The 27714-nt window shown below is 34.0% G+C and overlaps 1 protein-coding gene across 1 annotated transcript; it reads left to right on the forward strand.

Moving 5' to 3' along the window:
* Positions 1-27714, forward strand: LOC106976998 (transmembrane protease serine 11G-like). The gene is made up of 8 exons (XM_053216175.1): positions 1-79; positions 1923-2041; positions 5069-5136; positions 5772-5932; positions 19753-19924; positions 21053-21312; positions 24910-25052; positions 27556-27714. The coding sequence occupies exons 1-8, from the start codon at positions 1-3 to the stop codon at positions 27712-27714; spliced, it is 1161 nt and encodes a 386-aa protein (XP_053072150.1).

Consider the following 27714-nt stretch of genomic DNA (forward strand, 5'->3'; position numbering starts at 1 on the left):
ATGACTGCCCTTATTGTCACAGCTGTTGTGTTGGTTCTATCAATAATCATCGGTCTCCTTGTGTATTTTTTGGCATTTGGTAAGAATATACCTCATTGTATTATTTTGAAAATTTCAAGAGCCACTCAATTTATTTCAAAGCCTAATATTTTCTAATATTATAGAGTGCAATTTTAATTGCAACAATAATTTTCATAAATCTATGCATACCTCGTATGAAGCAGTATTAATTTGCATAAACTTATCTACATTTGGGAAATGATTATCCTTTATGTATAAAAATTATTTCTAGCATTCAAAATTTGAACTGGTTCATATAATATTATCTCTTGAACAATGCAATACATATTATTATATGGCTTAATAATATTTAATGTACTGAGGGTAACATTTATTTTAGTAGCAATTCTGACTTCAAGGTTAACTTATGAGGATATATTATATTCTGTCATTATCTAATTAACAGCTTAAATGTATGAATTATTACTAACAGGTAATAATTTTATTATGAAACAATTGACAACCACATAACTCTGAGAATGTGTGATCTTAAAAATAGGTTAGAAATACTTGCAACTCATATGTACAATAAGGGGTAATATCCAAAATAGATAAAGAACTCAAATAACTCGAAAACAGAAAGCCAAACAATCCAATTTAAGAATGGGCAGAAGACCTGAATAGACATTTTTCCAAAGAAGACATACACATAGCTAACAGGCACATGAAAAGGTACTCAACATCACTAATCATCAGGGAAATGCAATCAAAACCATGATATCACCTCACACCTCTAGCATGACTATTATAAAAATGACAAAAAATAGGGGTAACCAGGGGGCTTAGTCAGTTAAGCATCTGACTCTTGATTCTGGCTCAGGTCATGATCTCACGGTCGTAAGATGAGCCCTGTGTCCGGCTCCGTGCTGGGCATTGAACCTGCTTAAGATTCTCTCTCCCTCTCCTTCTGCCCCTCCCTCAAAAATTAATAAAATAAATTAAAAAAATAAAAAGACATAAAATAACAAGTATTGGCAAAGATGTGGAAAAAGGGAAACCACATACACTGATAGAGTGTAAATCGGTATAGCCACTATGGAAGACAGTATGAAAGTTCCTCAAAAAATTAAGAATACATTTACCATATGAATCAGCTAATCTGCTTCTGGGAATTTATCTGAAGAAAACAAAAACATTACTTCAAAAAGATATATGCACCCCCAAGTTCACTGCTGAATTATTTACAGTAGCCAAAATCCACAAAAAACTTTAGTGTCTATTTATGGATGAATAAAGAAAATGTGATTATATAGATACACACACACACACACACACACACACACACACACACACACACACTATGGATTACTACTCAGCCATAAAAAAGAAGGAATTCTTGCTATTTGAGACAATATGGATGGACCTTGAGGGCATTATACTAAGTGAAATAAGTCAAACAAAGAAAGATAAATACTATATGATTTCACTTTTATGGGCAGTCTATAAAAGCAAGCCAAACACACAAAACAAAACTCATAAATACATAATACAGATTAGTGGTTACTAGAGAGGAAGAAGTTATCAGAGGGGAAGTTGAGGATGGGCCAAAAGGGTGAAGGGAGTCAATTTTATGGTGACAGATGATAACAAGACATTGTGGTAATCACTTTGGAGTTTATACAAATATCAAATTATCATCTTGTACACCTGAAACTAATATTATATGCCAATTTTACTTCAAAAAAAAAAAAGAGAAAGAAAGGAAAAGGGTAGAGAGAGGTTTTGGCCACAGCTATTGAATGTTTAATTCCCAATAGTTCATCAATTATAGGATTTTTTTCTATGTTATCCCCTCTACTTCTGATATTTATACAACTCAAATGAACTAAAGCAAAAACGTCCATTTTTGTTCTCCCTTCCAGATCAGAAATATTACTATTACCAAACCTCCTTCCAGATCCCCAGTATTGAATATAATCCTGAATTTTCAGTTGAACACTCAAAAATTAGAACAGACCTGAAACAAAAAGTCAATAATGAGGTAAGTCTGGCATCATTTCTACCAATAATACTATTGTGAAGAAGGTTAAAATAAAGTAAGAGATGATTGAACCTATACTGGGATTGCCAGATAAAATACAGAATGCTCAGTTAAATTTTAATTTCGTATCCTCCTGAAAATATATTTCATTCAATATTTTAAACATGCCTATACCTTAAATTGAAATGTAACCACATTTTTGTTTGCTAACTCTGGCAACTCTAACCGACATTTTCACAGGAAAATTGGAAAAATACCCTGGACAAAGAATAATTGCATCAAAGACTAAATAATAGAACCCCAACAGAAAAGTTAAATAGCTCAAACATAAAAAATGAAATTATTAGAGTTATCTGGAAACATAACTCAATCATTCAGATACAAACATTACCATGTATCAATTTTTAACCACCTAATGTATTTATGACCCTCATACATTTCCCACCAGGCAAGTTATACTAAACATTTATTCCTGAAAATACACCACAGAAACATACAGACCAGTTCTTCCACTGAAGACTTCAGTTGTGTACACAGCTTCTGTTGTGCCTAGCATTGACCAGAGATGATAGATCATTTTGCCAGCTTTAGACATATTTCTTTCTTCATTTCCTCAACCAAAAGTAAAAACTGATGAAATGAGTTGAAGGTTACAACTGAGTGGGATTGACATGTCTTTCCAAAAACACATCATAAGGAAATTTTGATTAAGAAAAAATAATCAGGGCAGGGTATATTTTGTTATAGGAAGCAAAATATTAAATTACAGTCTAAGCATTGAAGTCAGGACATCCATATTCATATCCAAATTTTAATTTTTGACAGCCTATCAGCTTTGATAAAGCTCCTTGACCCCTCAAAGTTTTAACTACAAAACAGGTACAATTTCACCTACCTCCCTCAGTTATTCTGAAGACTGGTTTATGTTGTGAATAAAAAGTATGAAAAGTTATGTCCAAATAAATGTTAGCATCTGTTTCCTGTGCTCTCACAGAACTTTTTATACACCTCTGCTAAAGCGCTTACCACCTTGTTACAACATTATTATTTTGTATGGCTTTGTCCTTCTGGATTTGTGAGGGGCTAAGTCTACTAATTCTTATATTTCTGGTGCCTATAACAGTGCCTGTCATGTGGTAGGACTATAAAAATACACTTCAAGGAGATGACTAGTAAATAACGCACTAGAATTGGTCCTCTCCTCTAGAGTATGAATGGAGACAACATAATTAAGGGAAGTACAGTAATTTAGACCAGAAGTTGGCAATTTTTTCTGTAAGTTACCAGATAGTAAATATTTTCAGTTTTGCAGGTTATGTGGTCTCTTGGCAACTATTCAAATCTGTCACTGGAGTGCAAAAGCAGCCATAAGATAATACAACAAATAAGTATGGCTATGGTCCAGTAATACTTCTTTATGGACACTTAAAGTGGAATTTTGTTAAATTGTTAGATGTCACAAAATATTCTTCTTCTGATTTTTTTCAACTATTCAAAAAATGGGAAGACCATTCTTAGATGGTTGTCTAGATTTTTCCTACAGGCTGTAATTTGCTGACCCCTGATTTAGACTATGAGTTATAGTTCTAGGAAATATTTTCCTGAAAGAAATTATTAAAACCAGTGCCTAAAATGAATTTTAGAAACTTTTTGTGGAGTTCAATAATCTAAATTGTTTATATGCTCAATTACCATGGGTAATACATGGTTCACAAAGCAGTGATTTCAAAAGAAACAAGAAAAAATAATGAAATTGGAAAGAGAATGGAAGGAGGCAAGCAGAAAATTTATGATTATATATAAGATATGCAAGTATCATATATAAAGACATATTAATGTATATAGAAAATCTGGAAGTACATAACCAAAAATACGAATAGCAGGTTCTCTATATGGTGACTTAGAAATTATTTTAATGCTTTTTGCTGTATTGCTTGCTTTTTATAACTTTTTACAATGAATATGTATTTGTTTTCTCAAATAATGTATGCTATAAAAATATTTCCTTAAAAACCAAATGTATGTATGCTATAAATGTATGTATGCTATAAAAATATTTCCTTAAAAACCAATTTTCCCTTTATAATCAGAAGGAAGACACATGGTCATTCATTTTTTTGCTAACTATTGATTTCTCAATAAACATGCTCACTAATCCATCCAATATGATATGGCATGGCACTTCGCCAGAAAAGAACTGATAAATTAACTGCATGAAAAGCATTTGTTCAACACAGACCCAGTTTCAATATTTGCAGCTCTTCACCTTTGATTTGGGAAACTGATTATTGAGACTCAAGTTCACTTAAGGTTTGGCATATGGTCAGTCTTTTTTTCAAGAAGCCAACTTGACAAGTTAATGATAATAAACAGGTTTGTAAAAGCATAGATTCTTTAATAAGCTGTGGTTTTAGTAAGAAATAATTTATTCTAGGAATTTATAGTACAGAGAAATTATCCCACAGAGAAAAGTCTAAAATGACATACAAATGGCATATGTAGTCTTGTCTTTTCTAAGTAATTATTTCATGCATTTTTTTCCTGATGAATATATTTTTTTAGGAAGTACATGATAAATACACATCCTGCACCTCTCCTCCATTTGCCACAGGATCAAAACATGGCCTAAAAATTTCACTAAAGCCTACAAAACTGATTCTTCAATCAATGATGGTAGCTGAGCTTTAATGATAATGACTATACACATCAAATTTTCAAAGAAATTCAGTCTCAGCACCTCCATCCCTATGTATATTTTATATTGGCTACTGAAATATCTAGCTTAATTCAACTCTTTATATCAGCCATCCTTGATCATGTGACAAATTGTTCAAAAATCAGCATCCACTTATAAGGATGACCTTTATGACACCAGGATTGTGCCCAAATGAGCTTTCTGAGGATAGTTGCAAACTTAGAAGTAAATGCTATAACTGCAGATTTTACACAGGCATTTTTGTGATAGATTGAAATGTGTGAATTCATATTTTAAAAGTTGTTTACTGTTGTTTTTTTTTCTTTTTTCAGATAGATAAGATATTTCGAAGATCCAGTTTAAATCATTATTACATCAAGTCTCATGTTGTCACTCTCAGGTAGTCACAACTAATTAATTTTTATAATGAAAAGACAGTTTGTATTATTTAGTTATTTTTCAATTGTTCCATTTGTGGACAGGATCTAAAAATCTCAGATTTAACAAGAGCACAAATTTTTTAATATTATTACATTTAATTGTTATTCTTTCTGTATAGAGTACCTGTAGGGAGAGAATTTCTTAGTTTGGGTATTGATACAATATATTCTACTGGCTGTCCTCTTAAAGACTTGCATTTTAGTTAAAGATTCTTACAATCCTTAAATACTCTTCTCAGTTTTGCTTGCTTTATTTTTTAACAATAAATAGATATTGTGAATTTTTAAAAATCAAGAAAACATACACAAAGTTGATGGATTTAACAAGTGTTTTTTGATGTATTTTTCCAGAAAAAAAAATGTAGAACTCTCAGATACTCAGCTTTCTCTGAATATGATCAAGTTACACAAGGAGGGAATAATTCAGGTATTAACACCTATATGACACAGGAAGGAGGAAAAATCCATGACAATAAAATACATAAAATATTTATGTTGATTTTCTTGAAGATGTAACTAATATTTAAATACTAAGGTATAAAATAATCACAACTATGGCTATGACTTCACTCATTGTGGTGTTTTTCTTTTTCAGGTCAAGTAATGATGGTTTGAAAACAGATGTATTGCTTAAATTTCAGTTTGTTTCTAACAATGCAGACACAATAAAAAGGCAAGCTGACAACATTTTGCATCAGAAGCTGATATTAAATGACAGCTTCTTGAAGACAGATACTTCATTACCTCATCTTAGAGGCAAGAAATATCATTTTCCTTCCCTGTTAGAGTTTATCATTTTAGCAATATTCTCAACTACAGAGAAAAGTTTATTTCACCATAAAATGAAACCACTTTTCATTTTTAAATCTCTCCTTTACTTAATAATAAACAAATCCCCACACAATCGACACCAAATATTATCTTCCTTTGGTTAGTATAGAAATAATCATAAAACATAAATTATACTATAACCCAAATATAATTTTTTTAAAGTTCTTGGTGGAATTGTTTGAATTAATTAAGCATGTATGAGATAAAAACCTACATTCTGCTACTGATACAGTAATCTATAGTGCCTGGCTCTTTCTGTTGCAATATTTTCTTCAATCTGAATCCAGAATGTAAGAGTGGTATGAACACAGAAATCATGATATGTGGAACACAAACATAATTTGGGCTCCTGTGAAAGGAGACCTGGCTCTTTTTCTGACACTACAATAAGCCTTCCTACAGCATGCAGGATAGGACTGGCCTAGGGCCTAGGGCCATAGAGGAAACAGAATAAGAAAAATGTCAGACCCTGATGATACCTGCCTCTGGCATAAAGGCACCGTATCATTTGCAACACAGGCATAAGGAACTAGGTGATAAATGTTTGGGGTATGAGACTAAACAAAGCTCATTATAATTCCAAGGCTATTGTTAGCCTCATATATATTAATTTTGAAGTTGTCATATTTACAAGAACTTAATGTAAGCTATGATATGAGACTCTAAGGCTGACAGATAATTAAGTTACTAATAAGTATTCCCTTGGTATCCCTCCCCTCCCTCCCCCCCACCCCACCAAACTGTTCCAGAGCACTAGAGCAGATACATTATAATAAACTAACAGAAGAGAAACTTGCATTTGGTTTGGCAAAAGTCAGAAAGAAAAAAAATAGCTTGAAGAACTTTGAGTCTCTGTGAGTAATGGCCAACATTCAGTTCTGTTTATCATGCACATAGAACAGAGTAGACTGAATCCAATGTGCTGGACTTTAGATAGCAGAGACAAGACTTCCTGCAGAAAGCATTTTGTTAAGGATATAGGTACATGTGAAATTTTGACTTTTTAAAAAATGTGACGTAATCTTGAGCTCCCATGAAGCCAAATGTTAGAAATTTAAATTCCATCATTTCTGGATCTATCTGCCCACCCCGACCCCCACTTTGTGGTGTTAGGGCACTTAGGTCCTTCACAGTGTTGCTGGATCAGGATGGGGATTGGTCTATTCAGGGATCTCCTGGTGAACCATCCATCACCAGATCTTCAGTTGCCTATCAAAGCAAGTTACTTTTAAGACAATCCTCATTCCCATGCAAAACTCTTCTCAGATTCATCATTCATCCTGAGACTTCTGTGTTTACCGAGGGTGCTTAGAAATTAATTTGCACATATTTTATTTCATCTGTCTTTGCAAAAGACTGACATTCTTGAATATTAGAAATGTGTCTTCTGTAGTTACAACCACATACCCAAGATTAGCACAGAACTCAGCACAGGGCAGGACGTTGGTATTTGTAAAATGTTCTATCTTTAACTGTGTAAACTAACTCAATCTCCTGAAAGTGGGCATGAAACAGAAGCAGTCTTAAAATCAACAATCACCACAGAACACTGAGGAAACTGGAATCATTCCTTTTTCCATATAGACTTTTAGAACTGCATGAAAATACAGAAAAATTTTAAAAACAAAAGCTGAGTTTCATAGGGTGAGAGAAATCATTTCAGTATATATAGTAAAAAGAAAAATCCATGGAATGTATTCTAGGAGACACTGCAGGTGGTAGTGGGAAGAACCTTAGACTAGAAGTCAGGAGACCTGTGTCCCAGCGATAACCATGGTAGTGCAGCCTTGGGTAAGTTGCTAAAATGGTCTCAGTTCCTATTTTGCAAAATGAAAATAGTAGCAACTGTGAAATTTATCCTTTGGAAAAACTTTAAAATGCTTTGAAAAGTATAAACATATTAATGTAATGTATTATTTTATGGACTTTCTCAGGTATCTTTAGCAACACTGATCCTAGGAAGTTGGGGAATTAACTTATCTCTTGAAAAGGGTGTCTGGAAAGCTAAAACACACACACATAGCCCCCAAACACAAATATTAGAAGAGTTAGTTGGCTAATATGTTGAGTCCAACAAAGAAAAAACAATGCAGAAATATATTAGGTTTAATTTTATAAAAGTAATTTATACAGGATCACAATAAAGCTCAAGGGGAAGCTTGATAGATAAATAGTTATCTATGTATATCTCATTTTTAAAAATTGCAGGATTTAAAGTGCTCATGCATATTTTGGTGATTTTTTTCTAAAATTTATAGCCTTATGAAAATTTCTTCTCATTTTATACAAGTCAGAATACTCTCCAGTGATTCTAGTGACTAGATTTTGGGGGGAAAAGGAAAGAAGAAAGAAAAGGAAAGGAAAGAAACAGAAAGGAAAGGAAGGGAAAGGAAGGGAAAGGAAGGGAAAGGAAGGGAAAGGAAAGGAAGAAAGGAAGAAAGGAAGGAAGGAATGAAGGGAGGGAGGGAGGAAGAGAGGGAGGGAGGGGAAAACAATTAGTTGGAAGAGAGAATTAGCTAATATTGCCAGTGTCTCAAGAAAGTGTACTTTTAGTCACTGATTTTACTCTAAACCTTTCATGAAATTATTAATTCTTTTATGATCCCTAATTATGCCTCTATTTCTGTTTCTTTTCATCATATAAATATATACAATATAAAGAAAAATTCATGGAATTTACTTGTAGGGAGAAAAATAATTTTCCCTTCATACTTCTGAGTTCTTGATTATAATAAAAGACTACTGTAATAAAAGATGATTAACAAGAAAAAAGAAACAAAAGTTTATTAACATGATGTATACATGGAAGATAAGTAGGGGAAAATGAGTAACTCAAAGAGGTGGCTTAGAATTTGGCTTTTATAGCATCTTCATCAAGGAACAAATTTGTGAAGAAATGAGAGAACAAAGGAGAGTAGTTTTAGGCTTTCAAGGACAGAGATAAAGGCTAGTTAGTAAATGTGTTACAAAGATTCTTCTGGTGCCTTCTCCAGGCTGATAGGGTCTAAAATTATCTCTAGGAATTAACCTTTCTCCTTCCTGGTAGAGAGAAGAAGAGGGACACCTTTGTAAATTTACGTCCTGCCTTTAGGCAAAGAGAGGAAGGACAAGAGGAATTTCTTGTATCTGCTTTTTCTCACTTACCTTTGATTCAAAATAACTCATATACCAAAGTGACATATTTTGGACTAGCATAATCTGATGCTCCTCACACTCTAGGAGAGGATGTAAGTGGTAGTCTTTTTTTTTTTTAATCATTTAGGTCAGTTATGGGTTTTTTTGCTTGCTTTTAAAATGCATAAACTTTGCCTCTCTTTGTGAATTATCTCAGATCAAAGCCAAATAGCATGTGATATCACTTTTATTCATTCATACTAGTATAATTTAAAATTTTTTAACATTTTAAAATCGTTTTCTGGTCTTAATATTTTCAGCCAGTAGGGCTTTTCCCTTCTAAATTTAGTATTTAATATATTTCATAGCAGTTTTATTTAGCATAATAATAAGTTAACCAGAAGATTTATCAGTAATATTTCATTTAACCCCTTTCATGTCTTGTTTCTAATCAAACACTATATTATCTTTTTCAACCAGATCCAATATCTCACCTACTATTGAAATAAATTTTATTTTAGGTAGGAAAGTGAATATTTAGTTAGAATAAGAAAGAAATCACAAATCACAAATTTTAAAAAGCTAATATACTACATATAGAATCCAGAAAAAAAAGGACATTATTTTTATTAATTAGTTTCTTGGTGTGCCTCTGTAATACCTCACTGTTATCCCTCTACATTTTTTTGACTGCATATTTATTCTCTGATTACTTCTTCAAATGACAATGTTTTTAATATTCTATAAGAAGAATAGAAAAGTAATTCAGACTTTCCACTGGGATGCTTGACTTTTAAAAATATTTTGAAATAAGTATAGATTCACAGGAGGTTGCAAAGCAATTTATAGGGAAATCTCATGCTCTTGCACCCTTTCCCAGCCTTTGGTAAAGTTAACATCTTAGACAACTATAGCACAACATCAAAGGCAAGAAATTGGCATAGATAAAACCCATAGAGTTTATTCAGGTATCATAGTTATATATGAGCTCATTTGTGTGTGTGTGTGTGTGTGTGTGTGTGTGTAGGTGCAGCTCTATGCCATTTTATCACATATGTAGCCTTGCATAACCACTACTACCATCAATATATTCAACTGTACCTTATTGCGTTGTCCTTGTGTTATCTGGACACAGATATAACTATACCCATCTCTTCCACCCATCCCTAGCCTCTGGCAACCACTAATCTATTCTCCATCTCTATAATTATTTCATGAATGTCACATAAACCATACATTTTGTATCATTCTGAACTTGACCTTTTCCACTCAGTGTAATTTTCTTGAGGTTCATCCATGTTGATGTGTGTATCAATCATTTGTTCCTTCATTGCTGAGTAGTATTCCATTGTATTCCACAGTTTGTTTAACCACTCATGCATTGACTAACATTCGGGTAGTTTCAAGATTTTGGCTATTACAATGAAGCTGCTATGAACATTGGTATAAATGTTCCTATAAGAATAAGTCTCCATTTTTCTGGGATACATCCAAGAGTATATTTTTTGGGTTTATAAAAACATTTTGAGTTTTGAAAGGACCTACAAAACTACTTTCCAGAGTGGCTGTACATTTTGCATTCCCATTGGCAATGTATAAGTGACCCAGTTTCTCTGAATCTTTGCCAGAATTTGGTGTTATCACTATTTTTCACGTTGGCCTTTCCGATAGGTGTATAGTGGTATCTTATTATGGCTTTAATTTTATTTTCTCCAATAGCTAATAATAGCAAAAATCCTTTTAATTGCTTGTCATCTATACATCCTCTTTGGCAAAATGTGCAAGTTTTTTCTAATTGAGTTGATTTTTATTTTTTAAATATCAAATTTTGCGAGGTTTTAATGTATTCTAGATGCAAGGTCTTTGCCAGATATGTAATTTGTAAATAATTCCTACTACTCTGACATTTGCTTTTTCATCCCATAAACAGATAGGAAATGTTTTACATTTGATGAGATTCAACCAACCAAACTTTCATTTTATGGATTATGTTGTTGGTAAGAAATCTTCCCCTAGTCCTGGGTCTCTGACAATTATTTCCTATGTTCTTTTCTAAATTTTGTAATTTTACACTTATACTTTTTAACATTTTATACATATCTCTATAAAATTTGAAGGCTTCACATTACATTATATCTTATATTAAAGTCTATGATTCATTTTGAGCTCATTTTTGTGTAAGCTGTGAGGTTTTTTTTGCTGCCCACCTTTCACTGAATTACATTGACTCCTTTATCAAAAATTAATTGGGCATTTTTGTGGGGATCTATTTTTGGGTTCTCCATTCTATTCCATTGATATATCCTTCCACTAGGATCATACTCTCTTGAATGCTGCAGCTCTATAGCAAGCTTAGCATTGGGAAGGATGATTCTCCCACTTTATTATTCTTTATCAATATTATTTTAAATACTTTAGGTCATAAATAAATTTTAGAATAATCTTATATATATCTACAAAAAAAAAACCCTAACAGATTTTGATAGAAATTTTGCTAGACCTATAGATCTATTAGGGGCAAATTGACCTCTTTTACTATGTTGAGTATCAGCATTTTCTAACTTTCAGCATACAAATCCTGTACATTTTTGTTACATTTATAACTGAATATTTCATTTTCTTTGGAGAAACTGTAAACATGTTTTTATATTTTGATTTCTACTTGCTTATTGTCAGCATATAAAAATACAATTGATTTTTGAGTATTGATATTGTATTTTGCAACATTACTAAATTCACTTGTTAATTCTAGGCTGTTGTGGGTGTTTTGTTTTTTTTTTTTTTTTTGGTAGATTCCTTGGAGTCTTCTATGTACACAATTATGTCATCTTCAAATAGAGAGAGTTTTCTTTTTTTCTATCCAGTGTGTATGCCTTTTATTTGTTTTTCTTATCTTATTCAGTGGCTAGACCTTCCAGTACTATGTTACATAAGAGTGATGATAGTGGATATTCTTGCCTTATTTCCTATCATAGAGGGAAAGCATTCAATCTTTCATCTTTAAGTATGATGTTAGAAATAGGTTTTTTGTAAATGTTCATCAAAGAAGTTGAGAAAATACCTCTTAATGGACCAAGAGTTTTTATCATAAATGGGTGTGGTTTTTTGAGATAAAATTTATGTAACATAAAATTAACCATTAGCCATTTTAAAGTGTACAATTTAGTAGCATTAAGTTGATAATATTGTGCAACCATTATCTCTACCTAGTTTCAAGACATTTTCCTGACCTCAAAGGAAATCCCATATCAATTAAGCACTCATTTTCCCTTCCCCCAGCCCCTGACAACCACTAGTTAACTTTCTGTATTTATGGATTTACTTATTCAGGATGTTTCATATAGATGAGTCCATATAATATGTTACTTTTGTGTCTGGCTTATTTCACTTAGCATAATATTTTCAGAGTTCATCCATGTTTTAGGATGTATCAATACTTCATTTCTTTTTATGGCTGAATAATATTTTACTTTATAGATATATTATATTTTGTTTACCTATTCATCAGTTGATGGACATTTGTGCTGTTTCCATTGTTTGGCTATTGTGAATAGTACTGCTATAAATATTGGTGTATAGTATTTGAATATCAGTTTTCAATACTGTTGGATATATACCTAGGAGTGGAATTTCTGGGCAATATGGTAACTCTATGTTTGACTTGTTAGGGAACTGTAAACTGTTTTCCACAGTGGCTGCATCATTTTACATTCTCACCACAATGTATAAAGGTTCTAATATTTCCCAATCTTCATCAACACTTGTTATTTTCAAATGTTTTTATTGTGACTATGATAGATGGGTGTGGTGGTGTGACAGGTGCCAAATTTTGTTGAATATATCTTCTAGATCAATTGACATAATCATATAATTTTGTTCTGTAGTCTGTTGGTATGGAAGACTGCATTAATTGATTTACAAATATTGAACTATCCTTACGTACCTGGAATAAACCCACTTCATCACTCCATGTTATTCTTTACATACATTGCTGGATTCAATTGGTTAAAATTTTGCTGAGAATTTTGCATCTAAATTCATGACAGATATTAGTGTGCTTTCTTTTCTTATCTAGTTCCAGTATTAGGATAATACTGGCTATATCAAATAAATTAGGAAATGTTCTCATTTCTTACAGTTTCTAGAAGGAATTGTGTAAAAGTGGTGTTAATTCTTTGAATGTTTTGCCAAAATCTCCAGTGAAGCCATCTGGGCCTAAGGATTCTTTTCTAATCTTTATTACAAATTCAGTTTCTTTAACAGTAGGACTGTTCAGGTTATCCATACCATCTTTTTTTTTTTTTAATTTTTTTTCAACGTTTTATTTATTTTTGGGACAGAGAGAGACAGAGCATGAACGGGGGAGGGGCAGAGAGAGAGGGAGACACAGAATCGGAAACAGGCTCCAGGCTCTGAGCCATCAGCCCAGAGCCCGACGCGGGGCTCGAACTCACGGACCGCGAGATCGTGATCTGGCTGAAGTCGGACGCTTAACCGACTGCGCCACCCAGGCGCCCCAATCCATACCATCTTTGATGAATTTTAGTAGTTTATGGTTTTCAAGGAATTCATCCTTTTCTTTTAAATTATCAAACTTATGAATGTAAGGTTGTTCAAAGTATTCCTTAATTAACTTATAAGGGCTGCAGGCTCTTTTGTGATATCCCCTCATTTAATTACTGATATTTGTGATTTTTGTCTTCTTTATTTTTATCTTTATCAATCTTCTAGAAGCTTATCAATTCGATTGATTTTTTTCTTACAACCAGTGTTTTTTGTTTCAATGATTTTTTTTATATTATTCTTCTGTTTTAACTCTTGATTGAAATTCTGATCGTGATTGATTTTTTTCTTCACTATTTCCTTCTTCTACCTTACTTTAGGCCTACTTTGCTCTTCTTTTTCTAGTTTTTTTGAGTTAGGAACTCAGAGTGTTAATTTGAGATTATTTCTCTTTTCTAACATAAGCATTTAGTACTATAACGTTCCTCTCTGTAATGCTTTATCTGCATCCAACGATACTTGGTATGTTGTATTTTCATATTCCCTCAGTTCTATGTAATGTTTTTATTTTCTTTGGGACTTCTTGGACCATATTACTTAGTAGTCTGCTGTTTAATCCCGTGTTTGGAGATTTTCTCATTGCCTTTCTGTTATTGGTTTCTAATTTGACCCCACCATGAACAGAGAACATAATCTGATCTCAATTCTTGTAATATGCAGAAGATTATGACACTGGATATGGTCCAGTTTAATGAATATTCCATGGCTGCTTGCAAGGAATGTGCCTTCTATTATTGCTGAATGGAGTTTTTTATAAATGTCAATTAGGTCTTGTTGTTGATGTTGTTTAATTCCATATCCTTGCTGATTTTCTGGCTAGTAATCCTGTCAATTGTTGATATTAGAGGATGGTGAAGTCCCAACTATAATTGTGAATTTGTCTATTCCTTCTTTCAGCTCTTTTGGTTATTGCTTGATGTATTTTGAAGCTCTGCTATTTGTAAACACACAAAGTTGCTACATATTCTTCGTAAATTGATCCTTTTATCATTATGTAATGTCCCTCTATGTCCCCAGTAATTTTTCTCTTCTCTGAAGTCCACTTTATCTGAAATTAATAAAGCCACTACTGGTTGTTTTTGGATTCATATTTGTGTGATATATCTTTTTTCAACCTTTTATTTTCAATTTAGATATTTCAGTGTAAAAAGAAAATAGTTGAGCCATTTCTTAATTATACTCTGCCATTCTCTTTTAATTGATGTATTTAAACTATTTACACATTAAAGTAATTATTGGTATGTTAGAGCTTAAGTCTCTCATTTTATTATAAATGCTTTCTATTTGTGCTGTGCCTTATGTCTCTGTTGCTTGTTTTCTCCCTCCCTGTGGGTAACATCAATATTTTTTTAGAGTTCCATTTTGATTATCTGTAATGTTTTTAAGTTTATCACTATGTATAATTGTCCTAGTGGTTGCTTTATGTATTAATATGCACACATGTAACTAGCCACAACCTACTGATGTCAACATTTCAAATGAAGTCTAAAAACTTTACCTCCATGTGGCCTGTGCCCTCCCCATTTTTTAGATATATTTTTCTTAAGTATTTCTTCTGTATACATTCAGCACATGAGAGGGTGTCACATCTTTTCTTTGGCCATAAAATATGTTTAAAGAAACCCATGAAGTGAAAAATAGTGTATTATGTTTATTTCTGTGTTTACACATTCTGTCTCTTCCTTTCCTTTCCTTTCTGAAGGTGCTAGCCTTCTATTATCAGTTGCTTTTTGTTTGGAAAGCTTCCTTTAGCCCTTTTCCAAGAGTAGGTCTGTTAGAAACAAATTCTTTTAATTTCTCTTCATCCTAGAATACCTTCATCTCCTCTTCATTTCTAAATACAGTTTCAGCGGATATAGGATTCGTGGTTAATAGTTTTTTCTTTCAGAGCTTGAAAAATGCTATGCCACTTTCTTTTGTCTTCCACGGTTTCAAATGAGAAAACTGCTGTTATTTGAATTGGTGTTACTTTATAGGTAATATATCATTTTTCTGTTTTTAAGAATTTTTCATTGTCTTTAGTTTTTAGTAACTGAATTATAATGGATCTTGGTGTGGACTTGAGTCTTTCCTATTTGAGATTTTCTCACCTTCTTGAATCTGCAGATCTCTGTCTTTAGCCAAATTTGAGGAGTCTTCAACCATTGTTTCCTTCACTCCTTTTTCAGTCTCACACTCTTTTTCTTCTCCTTCTGGAACTCTGATAATATGAATGTTAAATCTTTTGTTATCATCCCACAAATCTCAGATGTTTCCTTGATTTTTTTTCAGTCTCTTTTCTCTCTGTTCTTCTGAGTAAACACTATTTAATTTAATTCAAGTTTACTGAGTCTATCCCCCAGGTCCACTCTCCATTATTAAGACCACCCAGCAGGGTTAATAACAATAATAATTAATAATAAATATAATAATATGAATATTATTGTAAATAATATTTACATATTACATAATATTATATATAAATATAATAGTATAAATATAATAATAATTATTACTTATACTTTTCAGTCCTATAATTTTGCAGTTGGTTTTTGTAACTTCTATTTCTTCGCTCAGATTTTCCATTTCTTCACTTGTTTCAAAAGAATTTGTAATTGACTGCTGAATTATTTTTCTGGCATCTGCTTTAAAATCCATATCAGATACTTCCAACTTCTTATTCATCTCAGTATTGGTATTTGTTGATATTCTTTTCTCATGCAGAGTGTGGTTTTCCTGGGTTTCAGTATGGCAAGTAACTTGTTTGTATTCTGAACATTTCAGTTTATGTTAGGAGACTCTTGATCCTATTTAATTCTTTTATTTTGGCAGATAGCCAACTTGTTTAGGTTTGGAGTATAGATTCTCACCAACTTTTGTGGTTTCAATAACAACTTAGTTTGCAGAGTCCTTGCAGTATTTATTCTAGTCTTCTGGAACATCCTCTCAATTCCTGCTGCCAGCAACATATATCGGAATAAAACAGGCTTCTCTCAGCTGCCTTGTATCCCTTGGCCATCCTCTGTGTAGGGGTGTGGTGGGCTTGAACCTACTTATGTCACAGGGGAGATAAAGGTTGATGCTGTCCCTGTGGGTGTCAGTCTGCAAGCTGGTGCCCTGATTGGGAAGTGGGGTTTGGGATGGTCAAGGGCTTATTACTGCCACTGCTGCTAGTAAAATAGATAGCCAGCCCTGTGTTGTGAAACAGGAGATTTGGGCTCCTCACTAGGCCTCTGTTGTGCTTCTTCTTTCCCAGTATTTGGACGGAGAGAGCAGACTTTTCTTAGGATTTTTTTGTCTATGCCTATGGATGGTTTCAGATTGCAGGCCTTTCTTGGTCCCCAGTCCAAATGTAGGTGAGATGAAAACAAAACTAGGAAGCTCATCACACTGTCCTTCAAATACTGTAGTCTCTAGCCATTTTGCCTTCCTCCTTCCAGCTTTAAGAGTTATTTTGCCGTTATCTGCTAGATGATTTTCAGGATATTTAGTTGTATTTAGTTATAGGAGAAGGGCTGAGAAAAGGGAGTCTACAGTCTTGTTCCAAAACTGGAGCTATTCAACTTTTGTCCTGCAGGTGGAGCACATCTGCTGGGTAATGTTCACCTAGGAGATTTCATGTCTTCTCTGAAGTCCCTCAGTAGTTGCCGCAGATAGAAATAAGCCCAGACTAGTTACTCATGAATTGACCGTAATTCCACTCCTCTCATTGTTCCATTCCTACAGAAGGTGACACTAGACTATAATTGACCTTACAGTGAAATGGTTGTAGAACAAGCTTTATACCTGAAGAAGTATTTAAATTATGTCCTTAATACTTTTGCCTCATACTGCTATTGGGAGGATATAAGCAATGTTTGTCATACTCCCTAGTAGATAGGACTCAGTAAATTACTAGTTATCATAACTGCTCATTATTCATTTAGCAAGTATTTATTAAGAACCTATTTGTGCCAGGAAATTACCCCTCCTCATAGAACATTGTAATTGGAATAAGAAAGACAATGGCCCACTAAAAAATAAGTAAACAAAAGTTATATCAAATAATTTGAATTTTCATATTCAATAAAGAGAATAGAGAATGGGAGGTTGCTTTGATTTGTCATGGAAAGCCTGTCTGAGGAGAAGACTTTAAGTTAATTTCTGAATGACAATAGGGAACCAACCATAAAAATGGCCAAGGGAAGAGCATTTCTGGCAGGGGACAACTAGAATAAAGACTGTATGAACACCTTGGCACAGCCAAGAAAAAGAACGGCCAGGGTGACCACTGAGTCATGGCTAAAAGCAAGAACAGTTCAACATGACAACAAAGACGTAAATAGGGACCATGTCATGCAGATCCAGGTAGGAAGTTTCAGTTATAAAGATCAGGGAAGCCACTAGAGAATTATTAGCAAAACTAATTCAAAGGGATTTATTCTAATAAACAGTAATAAACATAAGCTTAGTTCCCTGCTGATGAACTCAATCTGAGTTTAGAGTCTGAAAGATGCATTAATTTTTCAGGCTTACCAGAACTCCACACTAGTTTTTAACTTAACAAAACTGTGGATCTGGATTATTCATTATATTATCTGGCATGAGGAACAATTCATATAATTTCAGGGAGCAGTCACTGATCATGATTTCTTCTATTTTACTTTATGATAAAATGACTAACATATTTTGAAGATTCATTAGTACACTGGTGGATCTTTATTCTACTGGGAGACTCTGTGGAGATGTCAGGCATCTAAGATGCTTTGAGTGCCTTTACCATATCACTAATGTGTGAATGAGGACAGAAGGAAATGGTGCCCACCATATAACAGTACACATGTAAAAGTAGTCCTAGACCCTCTTCTGTTTGACTTGCATTTTAATAAATTACTATGGCTAAATTAATTAGATGTAGTCTTCCTTCAAGTAAAATAATATCCTTCTCTATGCAGATGATTTTAAAATCATAACCCAGGATTTTCCCAGAGTCCATAAAGAGTTAGAAGAAGGGTTTAATTTATACCCAGGTCTCTTCTTCTGGTGGGATTTAATTTTACTGCCTTAAAATTAAAGAATGTCCTGACTAACTCAGCTCATCCCAACCAGAAATATTCCATGTCATGTAGGCATAGTATTTCCAAATTATAATTGTTCTACTGCTGAGAAATCATCTTGCTTTTTCCAGATATGAATGAAGCACAAGCAGAGCACATTCTGAACAGCTGTAAGTTCGAGAATATCCCTGTGATGTTTGTAAATCAAATGCTAAAATTCAAAATACCGCTAGAGTTTCTCTATCCCCAGGTTTACTATTTCCCAAAAGTATGAAATATCTCTGAATGGATACATGACTTAACACTCTGTAAGAGGAAAAATTATTATTAATAATAATTGGCCATGCCTATATGGGCTCCTTGGAAATAACTTACTATTCCTCACAGAATGTTTCCCTGATAACTTATTTTAACAATTCCCTATCATTTTATTGTATTTATTCTTATTTGGCTCACTTTGTTAAAGTAGAAAATTTTGCTTAGAATTAAATAACACCCATTAATTTTAATATGTGAATTTTGATACAGTTGGGTAATGGCTATAATATTAGACAGATATTTTAAATGTACCAGTGGTATTTTTCTGCAATAAGTAGCATACATTGTGCACTCAAAATTGTCAAGGATCATGAAGTAAACTGTTGCACATAAGAAAATGACCTAGTAAGATATGAAAAAACAAACTTTAAACTGAAATTTCTTTAAATGCACTAGGGAGGATATTAAATAGTTTATTTTTTAAGTTAATCCTTTTTCAATTTGAATGATCATTATTCTATTACATAATTTTGATTAATTTTTTGAAGGCAAGACAAACTTATAACTGTTTCCATCTTTATGTGCTAAACATGCCTTGACATGTTTAAAACACTGTTTATAAATAACCATCTTATAGCTACAATTGTTGCGAGCGCAGCATAATGATAGAGAAGTTGAATCTCTATAATGTACAGCTAATGCTAATGTAACATTGTGTGCCAACTAAAATGAAACAATAAAATAAAATAAAATAAAAATAAAACAAAACAAAACTATCTTATTTCCTTCTGACAGGTTGTGGTAGAGGGAGAGAGTTTCCATCCATGGAACGAATTGCTGAAGGTTATCCTGCAAAAAGAGCTGATTGGCCATGGCAAGCCAGCCTGCAAATGGACGGCATCCATTTCTGTGGCGCGTCTTTGATCAGTGAGGAGTGGCTCCTGACTGCTGCTCACTGCTTTGACATGTAAGTCCTCAGTCTATACCAACAGGATGACCAATTTCACCTTCTTTTCTTACCTTCATTTCTCATAATTCTCAAAAATTTTTCATTCTTTTATGAGCATCTTAGGCCTCCCACTGGAACTCAACATTGTGAAGCAGGCTTAGGAAGAAATGACAGTAACTAAAGAATAGTAGAAAAATTAGAGAATCTTCAGCTGCAACTGGAAATATATTCCCCAGCAATCCTAATTTAACTAAGAACAAGACAACACTTCAAAAGTTAAGCACACTCACCAGTTTTCCTAAGACATATTGTGGATTTTTAAATTCTGCTAATAGTACCCTGATGCACAAATTTACATCAGATTATCCCACATGAATGTCTTTAGTCCTGCACTTTAATTATATCTTTTTTGAAGATATAACATATGGGATACATGGAGATACATGGAGATAATAATGAGATACAGTAAATCTAGTGAAATTCATATCAAGTGGGAAAATATTCTGAGTAAAATGTTAACTAAAAATAAAGGATGACAAAACAATCAATATATAAAGTGTGCCTCCAAGTTGACACCTCTCCCTCTCCTTCTCCCTCCCTTCTCCCTTTCTTTCTCTCTCAATAGCTATACATACGTTTATATTACTGCATGCATATGGGGGTATATATGTGCATGGATGTGTACATATATGGGCACATAAGTCTAATTTTTTATTTATTTATAGGCTTTTCAACTACTCTGTATTTCTTTCATAATCAAAACTAGCAATAATATTTTGTTTCCTTTAGAAAATACAAACTCCCCCTCAAGGGGAGTAAGCTACCTTAGAATGGGGAGGCGGGGCGGATTTGTATCACCTAAATGAAGCCCAGCAATCCTGGGGGAGATACCTCAAGTAGAGTGGGAAGACCCCAATCAACTGTCACCTTAAACAATTTTCTTTTAACTTTTTTCTTTTTTTTAATTTATTTTTTAAATTTGCATCCAAGTTAGTTAGTATATAGTGCAACAATGATTTCAGCAGTAGATTCCTTCACCTTAAACAATTTTCCCTTCTACCACCTCTATGTCCTATGCTTATTCGGAGTCCTGGGCAACTTTAGATCAGAAATGAACCAACTGTAATACTTTTAATCTGTGATCAGTTACAAAAACCCCAAACTCTGGATGGCTAGTTTTGGAACAACTCTCAGCCCTCCTCTGATGAGAAGAAAGATACAATCAATTATCATTCACAACAACTATGCTACCCATAAGCATGATGACGACATTGCTGTGGTGAAGCTTTCCACCCCCGTCCTCTTTTCCAATGATGTGGGCAGAGTCTGTCTCCCAGATGATACTTTTGAAGTCTTGCCTCAGAGTCCAGTGTTTGTCACTGGATGGGGAGCATTAAAAGCTAATGGTGAGTATCTCAGTAAAAAGAACTAAGCAAAAAATGCAAAGCTGTCTTCCATTTGAATGGAGGTATAAAATAAGATACAAAATCAAAATATTGAATGTAAGAGATGAAATCAAGATGTCCCACGAAAAATATCACAAAACAACAAACAAAAAAACCAGATATGGTGACTTATGGAAACTTTGGCTATTACTATTAGACAGTATCTATGTTTAATGCTTTCTTTATGGGCTATTTTGGTTATAATTTTACAGCTAGTTATAACTTCCTTTTCAAAAATTATTAAGGCATATTTTTTCATATCATTTACTTCTTTGTTGCTGTCTCTTTTTTGTATTAAAAAAATTTTAATGTTTATTTATTTTTGAAAGAGAGAGACAGAGACAGAGAGAGAGAGCATGAGCAGGGAAGGGCCAGAGAGAGAGGGAGATGCAGAATCCAAAGCAGACGCCAGGCTTGGAGCTGACAGCACAGAGCCCAACACAGGGCTTGAACCCACAAACTGTAAGATCATGGCCTGAAACAAAGTTAGACGCTTAACCAACTGAGCCACCCAGGAGCCCCATGTTGCTGTCTTTTATATGTAGAGATTCTGCCATGGCTGCATGAATCTTAAAGTATGTGATTTGTGAGCAGTAATAACGATAAATTTCTGTAATGTGTCATACAACTAAACAAAAACAGACTTAAGCAATTTTTTTAAGTAAACAATTTAAATGTCACGCCTGATGCTAACTATTAAATGGGACCCCTCTGATCCATGTATCTATGGAGCAGGTTTTAAGCCTCAGGATTTATACAGTTCAAAAGTACAACATTTTACTACATTTAATAATACACAATACACTGCAAAGATAGATCTTCAGATCTTGATAGGAGTCTTTGTTTCTACCTTTCTTAGGTGAGCAATTTACATATAGTTTAAGCAGCCTTTGAATTTCTGATTCTTGTTCCAGTCTCTTGTTAAAAAGTTATAGTCTTATTTATGTACTTGCTCCAAAGATAGCTTTTATGTACTAAGTCTCTGTCACTTCATTTTTATAGAAATCTGCTTCCCTTCAATATGAACTCCAAAATTCTGATGTTGGGTCCAGGTTGTTATACTGTCATTATAATCTGAGAGTTCTTTTCCTCATCTTGGGGGATCTGCCTTGTTCTATAGGCAATGGCGATGAGAACAAAGGGGAATCAAATCCTTTGGGATTAGAGGGCCACTATACTGACTAGAGTAGAAATGGAAAGCATCTACCACTAGCGCAATACCACTACACTTCCTCTAGACCCTAATTAAACTTAACACCACCCCCTCCCAGAGTAGTAGTTTGGGAGTGATTTGGGACTTCATCATGAATCGTTCAATGCCCAATAGTGTGTAGATTACTAAACTTTGATCTATCTACTCTAACAAGTTGTATACTTTCCAGAAATAGTGTTATAAATTTTTAAGACGTCAGTCTAAAGTTAAGCATTAAATATTTGATTATGGTTTTCTCTGTATTTTGAAACTGAGACAAGGACTAAGGTTTTCTTCTCTTACTTCCCCAAATTTATCCAATTATATCTAATTAGAAATCTTGTTACCAGACAGCTTGTAAAATAGAAACTTTCTATTCTGGATGGTTTCTTCCTTGAATAGTTGATAATGTAAAATAGCTTGTTATATTGTTAAGCACTTGAATTGACTTTTTAAAAGTTGAGGTTAAGGAATTATAAGCACTTGAAGTTTAAAACTAGGCACCCTAGGCCAATTAACATAACACATAAAAGTAGGCACACAGAAATTATAAATAGTTTAAATACAGTTGATTAAAACCTAGGAATACCTATAAATTTTAAATGTCAATTAGAGAGGACAAAAGAGATAGTATTGAATATTGCTGAAGCATCTACACAAATAGTTTAGCCTGTTCTAAAAATCTGTATAAAGAATAGATAGTGAGCAGATTCTTTCACTAGGACCATTTCAAAGAGAATCAGAAATGAAGAGAAAATGGTCATATAATGACCCTCCAGTGCTTAAAAATGGTGAAGAAATGAACCAGATCCTAGATAATCTTTAATGACTATAAAAGATTTAGGCTTAGTTTTTCAGCAAGATAGTTAACGCTAGGTAAGTGAATTTACTAGGCTTAATACAGAGAATTAGATTTATTTACAGTTAGTGACAAAAATCCCTAGAAACCTATATCTTCTCTTATAAAAGCTCTAGCACTCACTAGCCATCTTTGACATTGAAGTTCAGCTTAGTACCATGAGGGTTTTAAATACATAATTTCATACTCTACAATCCACTCCAATAGCTTCCATTGGCTGAAATCTAAATGTGGGACAAAGCACTATCATAATTGGTTACATTAATTATTTTTTTAAGTTTACTTATTTATTTTAAGAGAGATGGAGCACAAGTGGGAGAGGGACAAATAGAGAAGAAGAGAGAGAATCCCAAGCAGGCTCCTCACTGACAGTGTTAGCCAGATGCAGGGTTCGAACTCATGAACCATGAGATCATGCCCTGAGCTGAGATCAAGAGTCAAACACTTAACCAGCTGAGCAACTCAGGCATTAATTATTTTTTAACCCTTAAAACAGACATGTGAGATAGGTATCATTTACTCCTTTTAGCGAGTAAACTGATGCTTAGTGAGATTAAGTAACTTGCCCAAGGCTAAATAGCACATAAACTGTGCAGTATTCAAACTCACACGTGCTACTGCTAAGCCTAGAGTCTTTAGCACAGAATTACCCTGATTCGTTGGTCAAATTGACAGCACTGCCCTCCTGCCTTCTTTTAATTGTCTTTGAACCTTTTGTAAACAGTGCATCCATCTTTATATGAAGGACTAATACAGTCTTTAAAATAAAAGCTGCTCAGGGGTAATGAGAATACAATGACTAAAACGGTACAATACACAATTAAAAGCACTTTTCATATAACAACAAATCAATGAATGTGTGGATCATTAGTAAAACAAGATTTAAATCTTATCTTGGTATTGGTTACTTACCCTGGAATTAGTTGTGGACAGCCATTTGAGCTATTATCAAAGTAGATATGGTCTTTCTGATGAAGCAGTAGGGTTCCATTTATTCAGTATTAAAATTACTTTCTGATCGTACAACCTCACTCTATACTGCTCTTCCTGAAGGATTTTCAATTCCCATTATAGCTGTGTTTTTTAAAGTGATGTGGCATATTTCCAGGTAAGGTAAGGTAAACTATCACAGATTTTCCCAGGTGGTGAAAAATGCCCTGGGTTTAAATGTGATGTTATCCTCCATTTAGCTATGTGACCAGAGCAAGACTCATAACCAGGTAAGCTTTGGTTTTCTCATCTGAAAAAGAGAATATTCATATCTACTTTTGTTGGTTGTTGCAAGGATTAAATAAGATAGTGGAAGTAAATGTGCCAAGAATGGTACCTAGCACCTAGAAGGCACGCAAGAAATATAACTTGAACCTGAGCACTGTCATCGAGCTCAGAGTCCTACAACTTTAAGACATATATCTTATCACCAGTACATCCTTTATAAAACACAACAATTAACTATCATAAGCAACAATGTGAAAATTCTTCATCTATTAATTATTTTCTTCTTTAGGTCCTTTTCCCAATACTCTGCGACAAGTTGAAGTTGAGATCATAAGTAATGATGTATGTAATCAAGTTCATGTATATGGTGGTGCTGTATCATCAGGAATGATATGTGCTGGATTCTTGACAGGAAAGCGAGATGCCTGTGAGGTAAGAATAGACTCAAATCCACAAAAATGAGTGTGTTGAATGGAGGTGGCCTCACTGACTATAGACCGATGTCACTTCATACAACTATAAAATTAAGTTGACGAGGAGGGAAGAGAGTGTAAAAAGAGGGAATGGGAGAACCTTAAAAAATACTCCTCATTTAACACCCTCGTATTGTCCAGAACCATATGTAAAAAAGGACCATCAGTTGCAAATTAGTACTTTGATTAGAGAAAAAGACTGGAAGCAGATAGTAGAAACCAAGCCAGGGAGCCACACAATCATTGCTTCAAGTCTCAATGATAACCAATTAGGTGTCTGACCCCTACTACTTGTAAGGCACTATGGAATGGAGTCTGAAGATCCCTCCATGGCCAGAGCCATCATCCCACCAGCGCTTAACCCTTTTGACCATTAGCAGTCCACATTCATATAGAATCACACCATTTAGGAAGAGAATACATTTATCAACACTTATTCATATTAAAGTGTTGCCTCACAAATTATATCTAAAAAGTAAATAGCATTTCACTAAACCATACAAAATCTTAGGATTAAGCATTTAAGGAGAATATCAGTTTTAAAGTCAGGCTACTTAAAAGACTAAAAATAAGTAACTAAAATAATGAAGATTTTCACTTGGGTCCAATAGTTTAGCAATTCTTAAAAGATTAGGAAATGTTTTGAGAATGTGACACATATGAGTGCTTTACTTAAATGCAAAGGGCCCACTATTGATCTGCCACTACCTGGCTGTAATGTGATATAATAAATATTCTTTCACTTATTCATTCCGTTTTTTTTGTATATTGCAAGGTAATGTGGCAATTACTGAAGGAAACATAAACATTAAAAAAAAAAAGCCTACACTGAATCCACAATGAATTTACAATCTAATAATATAGCAAACAAGTAACGAAAAGAACAAAAACCTAGGATTTGGCTACATATTCTGAATATAAGATCTCCTTCCACTCACTTTCCTTCCTGAGGAGAAGCAAAAACAAGGTGGTCCACAACACAACTGGATAACATGACTTTTGAGCAGAAACATAAATCTATGTAAAAGATGTTCTCTTTCCATTGGTCCATGTTCCCATGCTTCCTTTGCTAGCAGCAAAGTAAAATACTAAGGACCTAAATTAGGATGTGGTCTTACAGGAAAAGAGCTGAGAAGCATTGCTTTTAGTAACCAGAGTTTTCACACTCTGTCCACTGATCCCTAAAGGCTACATGGAAAGAGAAGGGAAGGGAGCTAAGAGCCAAAACTCTAGGATCCCAGGCCTGCTTCAAACAGGATCATTTGTCTTATAAAATAAGTCTATAATGGGCTTCCATATAGGTTTATTGCTAAAAGATAAATTTAAAAATCATCTGTCTAAACCTTGGGTTAAAGATATCAGGGAAGTCCTCAGGATTCACACACTTCAAACCAGTTCACTAGGGCTAGGGATTAAACATTAGTTTGGAAACAAAAGCCTGTCAGTGATAAATAGTGCATATTTGCCTGGAGTGCCCTTTGCATACCCTTCTCTTCACACACCTATTGCTGCACAACAATATAGCATCCAGGACACCTTCCTATCAATTGGTATGAATGGAACAAGGTGCAATTCAAATATGGGGTGCCTGGGTGGCTGCTCAGTCAGTTAAGCCTCTGACTTTGGCTCATATCATGATCTCACGGTTTGTGAGTTCGAGCCCTGCATCAGGCTCTGTGCTGAGAGCTTAGAGCCTGGAGACTGCTTCAGATTCTGTGTCTTCTTCTTTCTCTGTTTTTCCACTGCTCTCTCTCTCTCTCTCTCTCAAAAGTAAATATTTAAAAAAGTTAAAAAAAACACAAATTCATAGCAAGTGACTATATCTAGCTAACAGAAGAGGCTTCATGGAGGTGACATATAGTTGAGCCTTGAGTTTATCACTTACGTAACTATTGTATGCCTGGACTCAGGTTCAGTTGGTGCTCCCTGTTTAGATAGAGCAAAACTAAAAACTATACAAGGGTAAAACTGAAATATTAGCTTTATTCACACTATTCCAGATGAAGATATTAACACAGGTAAGTAGAAGTAGTAAGATAAAAACAGGTAATAAGCAATAAATTCAATTGTTGTATTAATAACAATGGTAAGTAAAAACAGAATTCATTTTATATGCTTTTGTTTATTTTATTTTTTAAATTTTTTAATGTTTTTATTTTATACATGAGACAGAGGGAGAGCATGAGCAGAGGAGGGGCAGAGAAAGAGGGAGACACGGAATCCAAAAGAAGCTCCAGGCTCTGAGCTGTCAGCACAGAGCCTGACACGGGGTTCGAACCTACAAACCATGAGATCATGACCTGAGCTGAAGCCAGACACCCAACCTACTGAGCCACCCAGGCACCCCTACATACTTTTATTTAAAATATTAATTTAGTAGTCATTCACAGGCTCCTAAACTTTCATTTTTTACTCCCCTTTATTTATTGCATTGACAATGTACATTTCTTCTTCTCCTACAGGGTGATTCTGGAGGACCTCTGGTTATAGCACATGATAGAAACTGGTATCTTATTGGGATAGTAAGCTGGGGAATAGACTGTGGAAAAGAAAACAAGCCTGGACTTTACACCAAAGTGACTTGTTATCGGGACTGGATTAAATCTAAAACCAACATCTAA

This window comes from Acinonyx jubatus, chromosome B1, assembly GCF_027475565.1.
Source record: "Acinonyx jubatus isolate Ajub_Pintada_27869175 chromosome B1, VMU_Ajub_asm_v1.0, whole genome shotgun sequence".
Taxonomy (NCBI): Eukaryota; Metazoa; Chordata; class Mammalia; order Carnivora; family Felidae; genus Acinonyx; species Acinonyx jubatus.

What these genes read in the sequence shown, in the direction of transcription:
- LOC106976998 (XM_053216175.1), top strand. Translation starts at nt 1, where the DNA reads ATGACTGCCCTTATTGTCACAGCTGTTGTGTTGGTTCTATCAATAATC. An exon ending in TTCATTACCTCATCTTAGAG is followed by an intron (nt 5,933 to 19,752) that starts GCAAGAAATATC and finishes TCCTTCTGACAG; the next exon opens with GTTGTGGTAGAGGGAGAGAG. An exon ending in GAAAGCGAGATGCCTGTGAG is followed by an intron (nt 25,053 to 27,555) that starts GTAAGAATAGAC and finishes CTTCTCCTACAG; the next exon opens with GGTGATTCTGGAGGACCTCT.